This window comes from Lampris incognitus, chromosome 2, assembly GCF_029633865.1.
Source record: "Lampris incognitus isolate fLamInc1 chromosome 2, fLamInc1.hap2, whole genome shotgun sequence".
Lineage (NCBI taxonomy): Eukaryota > Metazoa > Chordata > Actinopteri > Lampriformes > Lampridae > Lampris > Lampris incognitus.
This window is the reverse complement of record NC_079212.1, coordinates 93,136,619-93,155,819: the sequence shown is the minus strand read 5'-3', so window position 1 is coordinate 93,155,819 and position 19,201 is coordinate 93,136,619. Positions and strand designations below refer to the sequence as shown.

At 43.4% G+C, this 19,201-nt stretch overlaps 2 protein-coding genes across 2 annotated transcripts; both read right to left on the bottom strand.

The window, feature by feature from the left end:
* Positions 1 to 573: 573 nt before the first annotated feature.
* edem1 (ER degradation enhancer, mannosidase alpha-like 1) lies at positions 574 to 11,775 on the bottom strand. The gene is made up of 12 exons (XM_056273666.1): positions 11,201 to 11,775; positions 9,300 to 9,372; positions 8,188 to 8,291; positions 6,261 to 6,432; positions 5,924 to 6,107; positions 5,446 to 5,620; positions 5,116 to 5,236; positions 4,843 to 5,013; positions 4,677 to 4,750; positions 4,497 to 4,593; positions 4,204 to 4,386; positions 574 to 4,022 (listed from the first exon to the last, which is right to left on the bottom strand). Exons 1-12 carry the CDS (start codon positions 11,671 to 11,673, stop codon positions 3,933 to 3,935), a joined length of 1,917 nt encoding a protein of 638 aa, XP_056129641.1. The 5' UTR covers positions 11,674 to 11,775; the 3' UTR covers positions 574 to 3,932.
* Positions 11,776 to 12,731: 956 nt separating this feature from the next.
* On the bottom strand, positions 12,732 to 18,036 carry arl8ba (ADP-ribosylation factor-like 8Ba). Its single transcript, XM_056273183.1, has 7 exons — positions 17,758 to 18,036; positions 15,452 to 15,532; positions 15,107 to 15,180; positions 14,829 to 14,922; positions 14,616 to 14,683; positions 13,952 to 14,022; positions 12,732 to 13,694 (listed from the first exon to the last, which is right to left on the bottom strand). The coding sequence occupies exons 1-7, from the start codon at positions 17,878 to 17,880 to the stop codon at positions 13,645 to 13,647; spliced, it is 561 nt and encodes a 186-aa protein (XP_056129158.1). The 5' UTR covers positions 17,881 to 18,036; the 3' UTR covers positions 12,732 to 13,644.
* Between the last annotated feature and the right edge of the window lie 1,165 nt (positions 18,037 to 19,201).

Below are 19,201 nucleotides of genomic sequence, written 5' to 3'. Positions count from 1 at the left end.
AGACACCAGTGCTTCGTTCAGCAGAAAGTCGTACAGTAACTTCTCATATTCACGTAAGTGTATAGGTGTCAGGTGAATGCATCATCTTTATGCTCCAGCAAGTGGCTGACAAATGCCAAAAGACGCAAAACAAGATGACCTCACCACCTGCATATGCACTTCAACCTCCGTTAGGATTTTGAGTCTGAGCTCTCAGTAGAAATAGATTTTATTTGTAGCAGAGGTGGAGCGCCAGTAAAGGCAGACATCAGAATGGATTCTAATGGGTGACGGCCATGTTAGAATCCTCAACCTTATGTACAAGTTGGGAAGGGCCAATGCGGTTTTACGAGTGACCCAATTCCAGATCATGATGTGTCCAAATGTTGGTGAAACCATGTTGATGCTGACTACGGTAAAGAGACTTGACGAATTCAATTTGTAAAACCTCGGAAACAAGCTTATTCATACACATAGGCCTTTAAGACAAGTATTGTACAGAAACAAGACTGGAGATGTAACACTGGATTAAATTATTAATGCTTCTGTAGGAAACAGTACTTTTTTTCCACAAATAAAAAAGCAACAGCAATGTCTTGTTCATTATTTGGCATTTATTTTCATAAAATCTCCTCAGGACATGTCTCCATCAGCAGGAGACAAACATCCACGCTTAGACGTTTGCAGCCGACACCTGATTTAGTTCAAAGTTGCGATATCCTGAGAGGAAATGGTAGAAGGGGAGTGACCGGTCTGGTTTATAATGCACTGGTGTTATTCCTATGGGCTGGGAACAGCTCAGCCAGTGTTACAAAAAAAAAAATGAAATTAACTTGCTCCCAAAGTGAATGTATATGTGACAATTCTGACGCCACCATGTGGTTCCAACCTTGATCCATGCTCAGCAGAACCCGGACAACACGCCCAAGTTAACAAATAGCCCTCGGAGGTTCTCACAGTAATTTCATCCATCCATCATATGCAATGGAGCGTTACATCACTAAGACCCTGTTTACACTTGGTTTTAAAATGTGTTCTGGGCGATCGGATCACAAGTGGGGCGGCACGGCGGCGCAGTGGTCAGCGCGGTCGCCTCACAGCAAGAAGGTCCTGGGTTCGAGCCCCGGGGTAGTCCAACCTTGGCGGGTCGTCCCGGGTCATCCTCTGTATGGAGTTGGCATGTTCTCCCCGTGTCTGTGTGGGTTTCCTCCGTGGGCGCCGGGTTCCTCCCTCAGTCCAAAGACATGTAAGTCAGGTGAATTGGTCGTACTAAAATTTTCCCTAGGAATGAATGGCTGTGTGTGTGTGAGCCCTGTGATGGACTGGCGGCCTGTCCAGGGTGTCTCCCCGCCTGCCACCCAATGACTGCTGGAAATAGGCTCCAGCATCCCTGCAACCCTGAGAGTAGGATAAGCGGTTAAGATGATGGATGGATGGATATGGACGGCGAGACACATCACCGGTTGCACCTGTGTCTACCATGCGTCTCCAAATGCTTCCTGCTGACCACTCGTGATCATATTTCGTTACTCCGAAGAAGATTTCCTGTTACGTCCTTGTCGGGGACGCATCAGGACACATTAGTGTTTACACTACAAAAAGGTATGTGGTCAAATGCGTCCCAGACCACCTCGGCAAGTGGTTTGAGTAACTGGTTCCCAAAACGCTTCGGTGGTTGTTTACACTTGTATGCAGCGCTGTCCACTTGTGATCCTATCGCAACAAAACCGCAAAAAAAAAACTCATTTTAAAACCGAGCGTAAACGGGGTCTAAGACTTTACCACGACGTTACGAGCTCATCCTCATCAGTCTGTCCATGTATTGGTGGGGTTGTGGATGCTCACCTTTAAAAAAAAAATTGTTTTAGAGAAATGCATATGTAAATACTCAAAAGTCAGTGCTCTTCACCTTCAACCCTAGTCAGTTAAGCTCTAGGAAACCCAACAGAAAACCCTAAGCAGCCCAAAACCATTCAGGCAACAACTTTTCAAGACAGTCGTTTATGAAAGTGTACACTTACAAAAAAAAAAAAAATCCTGTATACCCTGAGTTCTTAACACCACATTACAATTTTCAGGTATTATAATGTAAAATAATGTGGGGAAAAGCAAATGAGAACTGCCATTTGGACTGACCCCCCCCCCCAAAAAAAAGGTGCTGGTACACCCAAGATTTTAATTTACAAATGAAAAAAAAAAAAAAACATGTTGACCAACAACGCATCCGTGAACGCAGCATTAGCAACATAGCATGAGCTGTGTACTAACAAAATATGACTCTCAAAATACATAACGCACACAAGAGACTATTACCAATAAAGACATGGACTCTCTCATTACAACCATACAACAAAAACAACATATGAATCTTTATGGCTTGTTCTGTCATGTCTTTAAACAACGAGCTTCGTGGTATAGTCAGAGTAAATACTGTACACACTATGTGGAATGATTCCCATTGTGCAATATAATCAAGAAATAACACGTAATGCACACTGAGTATGCACTACATCATATCCTGCAGTACCGAAATGGTTAAGGCACTTTAAATAGCCTGTGTCATCCTAAAGGCTCCCTCTCACACGGCCGTGGCACACAGATCTGGACTCACGAGGCCTGAGAGAAACATGCATTCCTGGTTTTTTCTTTTTTTACTCTGTTGGATCCGAAGTATGATTGCAAACGGGGTTTGGCAGCCAACAAGCTTGGAAGCATCTCGACGTGTAAAAAGTATTCTGCCGCTCCTCCGCTCGGAAACACCCACGGGAGGTTCCCCCCAGACCGGGTGTCGCCGGAGACGCTCTGTTCTGTTGCACTTGATGACAATCAGACACGCAAGTGCAAGACATAAATAACTCCACAATCGACAAAGGGAGGTCTTCGTCTATCCACAAGGCTCAGCGTTTTCGGTTTTTTATTTTTCAAAGCCATCCGGCATGCCGAATTTCACCACAAGAGAACAGTGTTACATAACCTCACACGAACAGGAACAACTTTTGGCTCTGTGGAAACATAAAATGCAGGTGAAAATCAGTTTGAAAATCTGGATGTTTTTCGGTGAAAATCGGTAAAAACCGAAAGCGCTGAGCCTCGTCTATCCACGAGACCAGATTAAACGTGGAAAGAAAAACAAATCGTAGTTTTGCGTTCGGGGAGGCATGAGACGTTCTCTTTCTAAATGCGGCGAAGATAAAATTACCTTGAATGGGGATATTTTGGGAAACCGACCTCCGGTCTACAAAGAGTTACAGAATACAAAAAGGTTCCTTGAGGCACGGTCTCGTACATATTATAAATATCACGTCACAAGAACAACGTTAGTTACCACCTGTCGTTATAAAAAGAGCGCTGTGAGTAATAGCTGGGAGAATCAACTGCACCGAGGCACTGATAGTCATGTTAGGTGAAATTGTGTTAAGCAGTGAAGATTGTAATTATTCATATTATTTTACATACTGTGTGTGTGGTGGAATGACACCAGTCCCCCTGCCATGTTATTATTGTTCACAGCTCAGCTGTAGGTTGGAAACACAGTCACACGAAACACACATACTGTATATGCACGCGCACACCATAACCAGCTCCTGAACAGCTGTTGTTTCTCTTGAAAAAAAACAAAAAAAACAAAAAACTACATCCCAGTCATTTTAAAATCATATTCAAACGCTCAAAAATTCACCATCTAAATAGGTCATTTCCACAATTTCCTGCACAAAAGTTAATTTTTCATCTTTGTGCAGCAGATGCTTCATCTCCGTAGATCAAGATAGTAAACCTTTAATAAATATGGTGAATAATCCAATTTTTCTTTCAGGTTTACATGAGTGCTGGAAGTTTGTAACCAGGTCTGTAGAAGAGCTGGACCAGCAGTGGACACCTTCTCACCTCACCGCATCAGGACTGACACAGGGAGTATACTGAAGACCTGCTCATCAGCCTCAACATCCTCTTTCTCAAAACAGTCCCACCATATGATCTATCTGTCTCATGTAGACACTCTTGAGTGGCAGAGCATACCGACGCTCCTCTGGGATCCTGTCACACTTTAGCACACAAAAAAAGACCGACTTAGCTACTTTACAGCAGGTATATCCACACATCAGATATAATAAATCCCGTCCACAGTCATATAATATCTCTTGAGTCATTTCATTGGATCAAAATACATTCATATAATTTTATATGGTGATAGTGAACTGGGTCAGGCCATCATAATAGACTTACGTTAGTGATGTTGCTAGCATGCCACCTGTTTGGCTCCTTTTCTGCCAGCACTCCCTCCTCACAAGGAAATAGGTCATTCCATTGTTTCTCCCTGAAGCGCTTGTCTATAGGCACAATGTGGCCCTCCGTAGTGAAGATGTACTTATTCTCAGATTTGTGCAGTGGGTTGTCATCATCAAACAGCTACAAAACGGAAAGAGGAAAAATATTCGTTATTTGTATTGATAATGAAGATTCTACGAATTCATTGGCAAACCGGGCCATTAGTCTGACCACTGAAGAATGAATTATACCAGGAAAAGGTATTTGCAGGTCTCACTGAGGAAGAAGCTCTCCATCCGATCCTCTTTGGACTTGTCCACAACATGGTGGAGAGTGGCATACCCGCATCTGCAAAGGACACAACTCAAGCTCAACTCCTTCAAAATATCAATGTGCCTTCAGAAAGTACTAAAGCAAGGTCAGGTACATACCTGACTTTGGCATTTTTCTCGAGGCTCTGAAGAATATCCATGCCTACATGCAAATAAAAAGGATTCTTGGTTGCCTGTGTGGAAGGGAGAAATCACTTGTTCAAATTACTGGAAACCGTTTAGCCATCCTTCCCTGCAAAATGTAAGAACGGATATGTCTTGCTACCTGATACAACAAATAGGTTGACTCCACCAGTTCGGGCCTTAGGGGGTAGAAGAGCACATCAGGAGCCTGTAACTGCCAGTTGTATCTCTCTGGCAAAGCTCCAAAACGCTTCCAGATGGCATAGTAGAAGGCATGGAGGCAAATGGCATTCTCTATATCTCCATTCAGCACCTAGAGCACAGTGCCACAAAGTTGTTTAAGGTACAACACACGCCCCAATTGTAAAAAACCAATGCATCGAAATTGTCATGGCTGAAAATCCAAAATTCCAACCTGGAGCCCTGGGAAGAAGGCCTGCAGGGAGTCAATCCAAGTGTTCATGATTTGGCCATTGAACATATTCACATTAACATAGAGAGGTGGGTCACCCTCTCCTTCATTACACGACTCTCTCCTAGAAATCAAATGAAGTGCAGGGAGGGTTTTGTCAGTGTGCAATGCTATTCAGTGTGTCTTCATGTTATTCAGTGACATCCCTTTGTAAGATGCCCTCACACAAACACACTTAAAAGTGTAGCATCATGTCCTTTTTTTTCAATATGAAATATCAAGGCAATGAAGACAATATACTCTATTCATATTATTTTATGTCTTTGGGCTCACCCTCTTCTCAAGTGGTTCTGTATGCTCTCATAAGCAGCTTGGAACATCTTGTAGTCCTCTTTCTCACCAAAAAGGATGTAGGACTTGAGTAGGTACTCATAGAAGGAGTCCATACCAGCTCCTAGACCACTCTGCTTGCCAACCCACTGGCCCGTTTGGATATTCACTACATTTCCTAAAATAACATGGCAGAATGAGAGAAGAAATTGTATTAAAACGTTATTGCCTTGAAATAATCTTAACATTACACCTAATGGGGATGAAGGGAAGGAGGAAGAAAGAAAGGAACGGAGAAAGCATTCAACTTTCAACAGCTCCAGCCAATTTGCCCCATATTGCATCCTCTGCAGCATGACTACTGCACTTGTGTGCACAGCGATACTGATTCTGAACTTATCTTTTTTCCCCTAGAAGAAATGAAGGAATGAAAAGGGAAGAAGGGAAGGGGGGGGTCATTAAATAAAAATGCTGTGCTCACCTAACAGGCCAGTTTCATTGCTCCTTAGGTTCCACAGTGCTCGGACAGCCCGCCTGGCCACCCACTCAAACGTGGAATCGCCAATGAGACGGCTTAAAACCCCAAACTCCACCAGGAGTGAGCCGGCTCCCGCTGTGCAAGTCTCATTGATGCTATCAGGAGGGACTCCAGTTTTCAGGTTGACCTGCGTTGCAAGCACAAGCGAGTAGAGTTTAATAAGAGTTCATGTAAGAAGGGGAAAGTGCTGATGTCGGTAGACCAGCAAGTCCTTCTATTTTTCCGAAAGTATTTCTGGCATCTGTATGAAGCAAAACCCCAGAACGTTGATGGATCTTACCCTGGGGTAAGGAATGCCAGTGCTGGTGTTCTCAAAGGCAGGCAGCAGGCGCACAGCCAGGTCATGAGCCAAGTGAAGCAGTTCATTGTCATAGCCCTCCAGGCCCACCTTGCCGAAGGGATGTTTTGGGTCAGTCAGCAGAATATGAGCGGAGATAAGGCTTCCCAAGATCCTTAAAAGAAAAGAGGAATAGGAGCAACATTTTTTTTACTGTAACTGGTAACTTCTTCTCTTGCTTTTTATGTTGCTTTTTAGACCTTTAACCTGCTCTTTTTTCCTAAACCTTAATTTTTTTCCCTCTTCTTTTCTTTTTGCATTATTAACCTGTTCCGATGCAAGCATATTGAACTTTATTGCACAAAATGTGGTACACAAATAAAACCTGATTTGATTGATAAAAGGCTGAGATCTGGCACAGAGTTAGTTGTTCAGCCCTTTTACCTTCCATGCCATGTGTCTGAAGTCCAGCACTGTGTTTACACATTTAACAAGGGTGGCCTTTACTCTTTCTTTACACCTAAAACACTGATCAGTCGGGTCTAGCTAGACGTTTCCGAGACTAGCTAACAAGAAGCAGCTGTGCAAGGACAGTACTGACGCCATACTGACTACGCCTACTGCAGGATTGGAGACTCACATACTTAGGAAAAAAAAAAAAACATATCGCAAAAGTAAACATCGACCTGACCTCAGCCAGAAACTGGCACCATCTGTATGATAGCGTTTTTTCCCGTCCTGCAGATGGACACCAAAAGCAGGACACTGGAAGAAATTTGACTCTGCAAAAACTGACAGAAACCTAAACAGGGCCCTGTAAGTTATGCAAACAAACTTGACATCCAAGATCAAGGGAACTGCATTGCTGTGTTGGATACTGGATTTGAGCTTTGGAGGAAACAGTTTTCTGGACTTATTCTTTTTTTCTGGTTTTTTCCCCCTTTTTCTCCCCAATTGTACCCGGCCAATTACCCCACTCTTCCGAGCTGTCTCGGTCGTTGCTCCACCCCCTCTGCCGATCCGGTGAGGACAATATTTTTTTCCAAGTATGAATCCGGAAGGTTCCCGCTCTCAGGCGCTAGGATTGGCCAGATCTGCCTGTCAGTCAACTTTCCGGATTCATCCCAGGAAAAAAATATTCGCTTACCGTACACACAGTTAAGTTGGCACAGTTAGCTTGGTTGCAAACGTGGCTAATGGCTAACAGTTAGCTAGCAACCATGGCTAGGGTTAGGGTTGTTGCGCGTTCACATCGGCCTTGACTGACAGGCAGATCTGGCCAATCTTAGCGCCTGAGGGCGGGAACTTTCCGGATTCATCCTTGGAAAAAAATCTGCGGACTACCACACACCTCCTCCGATACATGTGGAGTCGCCAGCCTCTTCTTTTCACCTGACGGTGAGGAGTTTCGCCAGAGGGACGTAGCGCATGGGAGGATCACGCTATTCCCCCCAGTTCACCCCCCCGAACAGGCATCCCGACCAACCAGAGGAGGCATTAGTGCAGCGACCAGGACACACACCCACATCCAGCTTCCCACCCGCACACACGGCCAATTGTGTCTGTAGGGACGCCCGACCAAGCCGGAGGCAACACGGGGATTCGAACCAGCGATCCCCATGTTGGTAGGCAATGGAATAGACCGTTACACTACCCGGATGCCCCCCATCTTTAGCAAATTTACATATATATACACACACACACGTCTTTAATTATCAATTAGAGTAGCTTGAAAATGAATGTATTATCACATACTTACAAAGGAAGTATTACTTCTGTAAACACAAGCATTCATTGGTTTTTGGCTGCATTAACAGCTTATTTCTGCCCGATTGTGTGTTTATGATGATGCTTTATATTGACACTGGCACATTATAAAACAGCAAGTTACAAAGGTCAAAGGGTAATGTGATAGAAATAACGTTTGTACCTGATGTTAGCCTCAAACACTTGCACAGTAGAGTCCTTGTCAAAAGATACTGTATCTATGACAAGCTTGACAGCTCTGTGGAATTCTGTGACGTTGCCGAGCACCTGCAGAGGGAAGACTAGCATCAAGGAGTGTGAAGGCTCACAAAAAGCCTTTTTGCTCTGATTGTCCTGGCTTCGGTTTTATTTTCTTTCTTTCTTTTAGGACATCTCACTACAACATAAACCGTAATAAACTACGTCAATAAATAGGGACCTTCTATTAACATCCAGAACGTTTCAGAACCTCCTTCCTGCTGCAGCCACTCTTGTTCCTTTCAAACGCCCTCTTCTGGTAGGTTGTGCTAATGTTTGAAGAGATTATTTTTATTTTTTGTGCCTAAAATAGAATATAGTACACCACACTGCATGGTGACCAATAGAAGATGTAAGGACCTGACATTCTGTGTTTCATAAAACTCACTAGGCTTCTGATTGGGCTTATGGAGACATAGCCCTCTCTACCTGGGCTGCTGCGCATGAACGTAATACTCAAGTGTAAGGGGAATGCCAACTATGGGGTTGGTATTCGGACACAGCGGTCACCAACCCTGATCCTGGAGAGCTACCATCCTGCTGGTTTTCACTCCAACCCTAATTTACCACACCTGATTCTACTTATATGTGTTAAATTAGGGTTGGAGGGAAAACCAGCAGGATGGTAGCTCTCCAGGAGCAGGGTTAGTGACCACTGCGAGTGTTCAAATTTTATTGGGTTGTTTTCCTTTTCTTCTGAAAATCTGAATTTCCCTTGTGACTCTAACACAATTCACATATGTTTCTCGACACACAGTAGTAGTACAGGTTTGAGTTAAAGCAAGTATTTCAGTTTCAGAGAAAATTCCCCAAGCCCCAAGCAACATCCCTCAAAAGACTCTACTCATCTAATTTTGCCAGTAACAATCATTCAAGCATTTTCCTAAATATCCTTTAATTCTGAATGATGCAAGCACATAATGATTTGTGCTTAAATACTCTGACTTGCTTGTGGCGAATGTATGTATTTGCACAGCTTTCTGGTTTGATTACTAATAATCTGATCTTTCCCATGACAGATAAGACACGGAAACTCACCAGTAAGGTGTCCAATGTGTCAATGAGTGTCAGAGAGTAGTTCCCCAAGACATCGTTTATGTTGATGTTAGACCTGAAATGAAAGCAGGGGAAAATTCAGCCTGTGGATAGCAGCAGTAATAAAACTGATGAGTATACAATTGATTTTCTAGTGCACATCTATGTGGACTAGTGTAGACTGTATAAACTGTCTTGTCATGTGGGAAGATAGGCAACACCACCATGCAAGGATAACCATAATACATGTTTAAAGGGGCCCTTTCCGTTATCAAACTGGTGCCAAAGTTGTACATTTACCTGAAGCTCATTTTACTAATTTGGTTACAAACTGCCCGTATTACAGATGCAAATAGGACTTGGTGGCAGAGGGCAGTTATCAGGCTGGTGTATTATGATCAATTGCCTCTGATCATATTTGCGTACTGTAAACATCTAACATACAGCCAGCATGTTACGACTTAATTTCCCTCATCACAGTTGTGAACTAGACATGTAACATGTAGAACCGCATGGTATGACTTGGTTTCCCTCATCACAGTTGTGTACTATGTAACATGTAGAACCGCATGGCATGACTTGGTTTTCCTCATCACAGTTGTGTACTATACATGTAACATGTAGAACCGCACGGTACAACTTGGTTTCTCTCATCATAGTTGTGTACTATACACGTAACATGTAGAACCGCACGGTACACCTTGGTTTCCCTCATCATAGTTGTGTACTATACATGTAACATGTAGAACCGCATGGCATGACTTGGTTTCCCTCATCACAGTTGTGTACTAGACATGTAACATGTAGAGCCGCATGGTATGGCTTGGTTTCCCTCATCACAGTTGTGTACTATACATGTAACATGTAGAACCGCATGGCATGACTTGGTTTCCCTCATCACAGTTGTGTACTATACATGTAACATGTAGAACCGCATGGCATGACTTGGTTTCCCTCATCACAGTTGTGTACTATACATGTGACATGTAGAACCGCATGGCATGACTTGGTTTCCCTCATCACAGTGGTGTACTATACATGTAACATGTAGAACCGCATGGTATGACTTGGTTTCCCTCATCACAGTTGTGTACTATACATGTAACATGTAGAACCGCATGGTATGGCTTGGTTTCCCTCATCATAGTTGTGTACTATACATGTAACATGTAGAACCGCATGGTATGACTTGGTTTCCCTCATCACAGTTGTGTACTATACATGTAACATGTAGAACCGCATGGTATGGCTTGGTTTCCCTCATCACAGTTGTCTACTATACATGTAACATGTAGAACCCCATGGCATGACTTGGTTTCCCTCATCACAGTTGTGTACTATACATGTAACATGTAGAACCGCATGGTATGACTTGGTTTCCCTCATCACAGTTGTGTACTATACATGTAACATGTAGAACCGCATGGCATGACTTGGTTTCCCTCATCACAGTTGTGTACTATACATGTAACATGTAGAACCGCATGGCATGACTTGGTTTCCCTCATCACAGTTGTGTACTATACATGTAACATGTAGAACCGCATCGTATGACTTGGTTTCCCTCATCACAGTTGTGTACTATACATGTAACATGTAGAACCGCATGGCATGACTTGGTTTCCCTCATCACAGTTGTGTACTATACATGTAACATGTAGAACCGCATGGTATGGCTTGGTTTCCCTCATCACAGTTGTGTACTATACATGTAACATGTAGAACCGCATGGCATGACTTGGTTTCCCTCATCATAGTTGTGTACTATACATGTAACATGTAGAACCGCATGGCATGACTCGGTTGGCCTGGTCATAGCTGTGTACTGTACATGTGTCATGTATTCAGCAGATAGTTGTCAGGTCTACATTCTTTGAGACAGGTAATCAGATCGAGTGACTCACGGGTTGAGAATGTCTGGTCCCCTCCCCTCACAGTCAATGGGGTTCAACTCGTCCTCGGGAAAGGCGTATTTCATGTAATTGTCATACCCAAAGTAAAACATCTCCTTGGCCATGTCCTTCATCTTGGCTTTGAGCGTGTCTGGGAAGGAGCCGTACTTTCTGACGTACTCGTCCCTGTTGCCATCGAAAAGGCTCATGTAGGATCTCTGAGGCGACTCTTCTCCGATCTTGGGGGAGGGCGTCTGTAACTCTCCGTACCTGTAGTCGTGTGTCCGCTGAGACCACGCGTCGGGCTTGGCAGCCGCCTCTTTCCCATCGTGGAACAAACTTAAATCTAATTTGTGCAATTTAAAATTGAGAGGGAAGTTGAACCCCCAGCTTACATTACGTCCAAGTCCAAAGGCCAGCCACAAGACACAGTTTAGAGACAGTTTTAGTACGACCAGCCCAACTACCACTGACCTCCATTGCATCTTTGCCTCGAATCAATCTTAAAACTCATAATTTAGTTCCACGAACACACTAGGAGTCGAAGCAGTGTGGAAATGCGGCCACACTTACGGTTCAGTTGCGGGCACTGAGGCTGGCTTGCTGCGACTGCCTCACACTTCCTGTCAACAAACCAGCCCGTCCCAGGCGTTGGTGTGATTGGCTCCTTGATTACGTCGTCATCTTGGAGAGCCCGGGAGCATTGTGCGATTGGTCCGCACGGGTGTCACTGTTATGATGACGTTAGATTAGGTATCGTGGCACGCTTGACGTTTGTCGAGCGATCAAGATCACGCACCAATGGAAGGTGGCCACAGGCGAGCTACGCACGGCCGCGCGACTTTGGCGTTGTCGCCAGTTTCGTTTCTGAGCTGGATACCAACGAATTACATCAAGTTCAAAAACTGCAAAACTACTTAAGAGCACGCCCGACAACAGGGAAGGTGTGAAAGGGGAACAAACTGCCCAACTTCCCTAGTTTTGAAGAATTAAATGGAGACCGTTGTGAAATGTATTAACATGCTGTGAAATTAACCACCAGAGAAACCAGCACAGATCAAACTATTTCCCACCCAAGTGCTGACAAATGAACAGTATCATCTCTTTCACTTACCACTAGAAAGGATGCAGATTTTGAGACAATGTGTTTGTATACAACTCTAAATGGGCGGCAGGGTGGCCCAGGGGTTAGCGCTGTCGCCTCACAGCAAGAAGGCCCTGGGTTCAAACGGGGTTGTCCAACCTTGGGGGGGGGGGGTCATCCCAGGTCGTCCTCTTGTGTGGCCTTTGCATGTTCTCCCCGTGTCTGTGGTGGGCTTTCTCCGGGTGCTCCGGTTACCCCCCCCCCCCCCCGCCATCAAAAAGACATGCGTGTTAGGGGGTTATACTCCTGTCTGTGCCTCTGACCTGGGCATGGCAAGACGAACTGGAGTTGGGCTCCGGGTGCTACACAGCTTGGATGTGTTAAATGCAGAGGAAGAATTGCCCCACGGGGATTAATAAAGTAGTAAAATAATAAATGAATAACAGTGCAAACTCTAAATTAAAAACATGCCTTTTTATTTCTTGAGTATATTCAAGTTTTTTTTTTTTTTTTTTTGCTTTGCTCCTGGTAGGCACACCTTGCATGCTGCTTTGCTTCAGAGATGAGACATTGCACAAGGCACTTTAAATTCTGCCACCCTCTCAGCCTCAGAGGCAGCACAAACGACATCTTTTCACTGAGGTGAATTACACAGGAAAATGTGAACCACACAACCCACAGCTTTACCTTCAGTACATTCAAACTTTAAATAGAATCATATACAGAATTCATACACATGCATTCACATCAGTAAAAATCTTGCCAGCTTGATATTTGTACATACCTGCTTAACTACACACTTTAATGCACTCTTTCCTAAAACAAAAATGTCCTTTCAAGAAACGCTTTCATTTGGCAAAAGGTGACTGGGCAAATGTTAAGATCTCACAGTTGAGCATGGAGAAAAAAGGTGGAGACCTGCCTTTGCATCATGTGTGACGATCTGAAGAACATTTTTCATCATTCAAGAGGCTCATCTAACTGACTGAGCCATCCATCATGAGGGTGCTGTTAGATACCTAAAACTAGTATTATAAATTGCTGGATATGATCAACTGTTTTAATGCCAGGGAAGTAAATGGTTGAATTGGAAATTAGGTTCTCACTCCAAGCTCAGGGAGCGCTTTAGAGGAGAGAAAAGATTCTGTGAGTCCTTAGATTGGTTCTTTTAAGCTTATATCTTTCAGTAGTGCGTTTTCAGGGGTTGTGGGGAGAAAAAAAAAGTCACCAGGTGGAATAATAAAAAAAAGGGGGGGGCGACGCGAGCAGAACAGTGCAGTGTGTTAGTTGGAGAGACAACTGTACATCACAGAGTGGAGATGGTGTGGCATGAGGGCAACATGGCAGACAGCTCTGAAAAAGTCCCGCAATTTCAGCTTCTTCGTGATTTTGAGTGCTGGATGAGCCACTGAAGAGTGATATCTGTAATGAGAGTTACAAGGTGGGGTCAGTATGGAATCATTTTATGATCAAGGTTATTCTGTAGAGACCTACAATTGGTCCTTGTTCTTAGTGGGTACTTGTAAAAAACCAGAAGTTACTGTTTTTGTGTGAATTTTTTAATCCTGTGTGAGACCGCTAAAATACCCCAATCAGTTACAAATGAATTTTACTTGATGCTTGTCAGCGGATCCCACTAATATTAGCAAATGACACAACTATCTTCTTCTGTGACTTACCTATGTTGTCTTTCTCTTTGCAGGAAATAGAGTAACAGCATATCTCTCTGTCTTGAATAGCTGCCAAGTTCCTATAAAGAGAAATTAACAAACACATTTGAAAAATGTGCGCCCCATTTGATGTGCAATCTCATTTCCCCTGTTGATTTTTAGTGCATGAAATTAACTGGATGAGCATTACACTTGAAATGACCAAATACTTGCCATCAGAGGCAGCAGACTTCTTTCTTCATTAATACAACTATTTGTGATACAATGTTTTATATATAGTTGTGTGAAACTATAAAACTGTGTGTCCTGACTGACTGTGTAGCTTGCACCCAGCAAACATGTATTGAAGCATTACAGCAGGACAGACGTCATTTTCTCATTGATGGGGGATGATAAAGGAGAAGGCATGATTAAGCAGACAAGACATGGTATATTGAGGCTAACGCCCATTTTTAACTGCTTACACAATAAAACAGGAATCCACTGACAACCTGATGCCAATATTCTTGACACTCTACACTGCAACATAATATCAATCACATCCTCCCTGATTTTAAAAAAGAGAAAATAAAGTTAACGAGAGGAATCTGCAAAAATTCAGTGCTCAGAGAACAAAGGACAACGGTTGACTGGGGCTAGCAGAAATTAACCACCATGAAGTAAAGATACTCACATTTTCTCAATGAGCTGCTTTTCATCTAGCGCGCTAGGAAGATCTCTTTTGTTGCCAAGTACCAAAACCTGAGAATGCAGAACAGTTTAGATCTGGAACAGCGAAGACTGAATTTGCAACAGGTCATCACAGGCAGACGCCACAAATGACATTCAGATACAGGAAGTATTTGAGTGGTATGAATTCTGACCCCACTAAAAAGGCAACACTCACTGGAATTCCTTGCAACTGAGGTTTGTCTAATAAATTATGGAGCTCATTTCTTGACGCCTCCACTTTTTCTCGATCTGCAGCATCAACCATGTATCTATGAAATAGACAATATATATATAAATGGAAATCACAAAATTTAATATTGATCAGGAAATAGGATATCTTGTTCAAGGTAATGCTTTTTCTGTTCATCGTAATTTACTGATATGTTTAAAATCAACCCATGACGTGGCACCTGCCAGCATCCAATTTGGCTTTAAAAAAAAAATTATACTCACACAATTGCATTTACTCCCCGGCAGTAGCGTTCCCACATGCTCCTGAACCGTGGCTGCCCTCCAATATCCCAGATCTAAGGAGTCAGTGACATTGTATCACAGGGTCACAAAATAACGCTACATTTGATCACAGTAAATTACAATTAGTACATATTTCTAGTTTAAGAATTTGTGAATAGGTAAATATGCAAATGCTAGCATTTTTAAGACTGGTTAGGGGATAATTTCCTTTTAAATTAGTGCACTCCTTCCATTTTACCAAGATAAACAACAGCTAGGTAACACTTAACGGACGAACTAGCGACAGTGATAGTGTAACAGCTGCAGAAAGATTTACATATCTACCTTGATTGTGACGTTTCCTTTAGTGACCTTCCTCATATTGAACCCGACTGTGGGGATCATGTCTTCGCTAAACTGCCCAGACTGAAATGAGAAAAACAAACTAGAAAGGGCTTCTTCTTTTTTTTTTGTAGAAATTGTATGTGCCAACATTGCTAAAAAATACTGTCCTTTTGAATGTGGAGTGTGCCTCAGTGTTTAGAGAATGACTAGGCCTGAATGATAATGAGCCATACTACTTCCAGGATATTCTGGAAGATCCATACTAGAAAACAGACACCAAACAGCACTGGGCGTGACCCTTTTTCTGTGGCATACAGACATATTACAGTGTAAATAGCTTCCCACGGCGGAAAATTTGTGGCCACATAAACTCAATGAAATGAAAAACCCATGTAGAACAGAAATGTACAAGAATAAAACAATCTGACATGGGATATGTGTGTCATATAGACACAATTGTTTGGAATGCAATATACACCCAATTTCCCCTCAGGGATAAATAAAGTATTCTGATATGTCCAATCATACTGTCCGATACTGAAATTCCCATCCACAGAAAATTATCCAAGGTGCTTCCTTCTAAATCATGGACGTAGTGAATACTCATTAATGCAAACAGAGCTGCCCAATACAATAGCAAAAAAAACTACGGAGGGGGAAATTTACTGGTGATCCCCTTGAGCAGCAAAACTTGTTCATGTTCCTTCTTTTCTCCCCTCTGTTGGGAAACATGAGAGCATGCACTGTCTAGCACACACTACTCACAGCACATGATTTGCCTGAGTCACCTGACAAAGCTAAGTGGAAATGAGTTGTAGAGGTCTTATGACTGCGCACAGGAAGCACCACTACAAAAAAATCAAGGCTACTAACTCAAGAATCTGTCATTGAATGCAATGGTTTTTTTCTTCCACCAACACATTGCTGTGAAAGATTTAGGACTAGGACTATATCCTCCAAAAAAAAGATGTAATCTAAATGACTGCAAACAGTCGAGAGAAAATTATTGGGTAGTGGTTCACCTAGGGGCACCTCGGCTGTAATCCACTAATGGCTGTAACCAAACCAATGGTGACAATGTTTGCTATTCGCAATACAACTGTCAAATCTCTCGCCTCATCCGTTGCACCCAGATTACTGCAATTTTGCCGAGAGCCACAAGACTTGGTTTAGCAGCAATAACGGGAACTGCTACAGAAGAAAAAAGTACCAAATACTTTCTGTAGAAACCACTTCTGATTTTTTTTTCTTTTACAGTAGCCATTTTGAGAGAAAAGGAATGGCTGCACGAGATAAACTTGTCAAGTGCAACTGATAAAGCGGGATGTTGTCTTGAATAAGACAAAAGACATATTTCCTGTTTTCAATCATTGAGATTGGGTTATTCCACAGTGTTGCAAGTAAAGCAGATACAGCCACTGCACTACAGTAAGATCATGACGGGAAGACATGATGCTGTGATCAACTTCTGTGTGTCCTATACACTTTATGCTGCTCTCTGGTTACAATTTAAGTTAGATATACCCCCCCCCCCACAAAAAAAAGTTTATTAACACACTTTTGCCTCTAACAAATAAAGAAGCCCAGTTGTATCTTCAATGTCCGTCTCTCTCATTAGCCACTGTAATCCAGGTTCATTGTTAACCCAAGGAGAACAAGCGTGTATTTCATGTTGGAGCCCATATAAAACTGTTTTTCCATTATGAGCATACTGTCATCAAATAAGATGTGACAGTGAAGTCTAAGTTGTGCATCTAATATAAGAGGTTACTACAGTCTTAGGTCTAGGTGGCCTACAGTCTTTTAAAGAATGGATTTTCATAACTCTTCAAGGGGGCTCTCCCCTTCTGCAAAAAACTGGACTAAGGGAAGCTTGCTAATCTCAGTGAATGTCTGAAATGTTGAGGATGGTTGAAAGAGCAGCAGGTATCTCTGCCGCCGGTACCCACTGACGTTCAAGTCTCGCTGCTATGAGGCGTCGAGCAGGCACACATCTCCTATGTGGACTTTGGATGTGATATGACAGCAAATGTTAAGCTAGCCCCTGAGACAGGGCTTCACCGAAGCAAGCCTGCTAGCTTAAGCAAAGTAAGCGGCACATCTGGGCTCATTTGTCCGAGGGAAAAATCAACCTGTCCCGGGTTCGGCGGCACCGATGAGCGTTAGCACCGCTGGGCTACCTGGAACCAGGGACCAGGCTGTCTCGCACACGGCTAAGCTAACGACGTCCAACCGCTGTCGTCAATAATGGCGTTAGCATTGCCCTTAGCCGATAGCTGATATTAGCAACCACGGGGGAAACTTACGGCGATCACGTTAACAAAGGTCGTTTTCCCGGAGTACTGGAGCCCGACCAGCGTCAGCTCCATCTCTTCTTTCCAGAACAGAGACTTGAACCAGTCTAAAAGCCGGTTTATAAGCGCCAGCATCTCGAGGGCGGTGGTTTCCACTGAGCTCAGCCGGTTGCGTCCGTATCGCTCCGTGCGAGTCCTCCTGTGCGGCGGGCGGCTGTCATATGCTCAACAGGGGGAGGGAGAGCGAAAACCTGCGTCCTCTAGCGGAAGACTCTCCATTCACGTTTCTTCTACTCCACTGGGCAATTCTCCAAAAGCCGTGACAAACCCAAGCAGTACGCGCTGCGGCCCGCGGGGAGGCGGGGTCGGACGGGTTAGCCCCGCCCACACCCCTACGTCACAGTCCCTCGTCCGGGACAAGTGGGAATATCGGGAGTTTGCGCGTCCACGACACTCGCGGACTGTAGGAGCTCGTGTTTGGTAACGTACGCAATGGTGTCATGTATAAAAGTAGTCTACTCATATATGTTCGTAATGTGTGTGTGTGTGTGTGTGTGTGTGTGTGTGTGTGTGTGTGTGTGGTGTTAGTGTGTGTGTGTGTTAGTTAGTGTAGATAGCGGGACCGAAAACTAAAGCACTTATGATCCTAATTCTTTTTGGAGGTGGTAGGTATTGTCTCAGAGAGTACGGGAAAAATCTTAAAAAATTAAGATTATGCATAATTATGCATAAATATGCAAAATATGCATTTTTCTAAAAATGGCTAAAAACCACGGTTCTCGGCATTTCAGGTGATTCTGAGCATCTTTGATTTTTTCACCTATATAAAAAAAATTTTCTGGGACTGATGTTTTGGCATTATGCAAAATATATATGCATTTTTGCAAAAATGCACTTATGATCCTAAATTTTTTTGGAGGTGGTAGGTATTGTTCCAGAGAGGACCAGAAAAATAGCAGAAAATTAAAATGATTATGCATAATTATGCAAAATATGCATTTTCTAAAAAAGGCTAAAAACCACTTTTCTCGGCATTTCAGATGATTCTGAGCGTTTGGGGGGAGGGAGTTGGAGTGGGGGGGTTTAGGGGCAGGGGGAACGCGGTTAGCTGGCAGGATGAAGAGGAGGGAGATTTAGACGGGTGGATAACCAAACCGCTACATTGTAGCGGGGTTCTTCTAGTGGATTTATATTTTGGAATATACATACGTCAATAATCTCCACTCGTTGATGCTTAAATGATGCCTAAAGGGTTACTGCGCTCCAGGGGCAGAGTGCTTCAGCATTAATGTGCCGCCCACCAAATTAGGTCGCTACTTTGTGACTAACTGAGAGTGGAGTTTATTGGTTAAAATAGCCAATCCGACACTAATTTCCTTTCCCTATCGCTAAGAGCTAATTGGATTCCCTCTGGGAGCTGCTGCAAGAGGGGAACGCTGCCATCATAACTGATGAT

Bases quoted from the DNA above. Each gene is read 5' to 3' on its own strand.
- edem1 (XM_056273666.1), bottom strand. From the start codon at position 11,673: ATGCAATGGAGGTCAGTGGTAGTTGGGCTGGTCGTACTAAAACTGTCT. The intron at 6,433-8,187 runs GTACAAACGTTA...TTTTCTTTTAAG, and splicing joins GTGTTTGAGGCTAACATCAG to GATCTTGGGAAGCCTTATCT. The intron at 4,387-4,496 runs GTATAATTCATT...TCCGTTTTGTAG, and splicing joins CCTGCAAATACCTTTTCCTG to CTGTTTGATGATGACAACCC.
- arl8ba (XM_056273183.1), bottom strand. From the start codon at position 17,880: ATGCTGGCGCTTATAAACCGGCTTTTAGACTGGTTCAAGTCTCTGTTC. The intron at 14,923-15,106 runs GTGAGTATAATT...TCTATTTCATAG, and splicing joins CGGGGAGTAAATGCAATTGT to ATACATGGTTGATGCTGCAG. The intron at 14,684-14,828 runs GTGAGTGTTGCC...CTGCATTCTCAG, and splicing joins CTCAGTTGCAAGGAATTCCA to GTTTTGGTACTTGGCAACAA.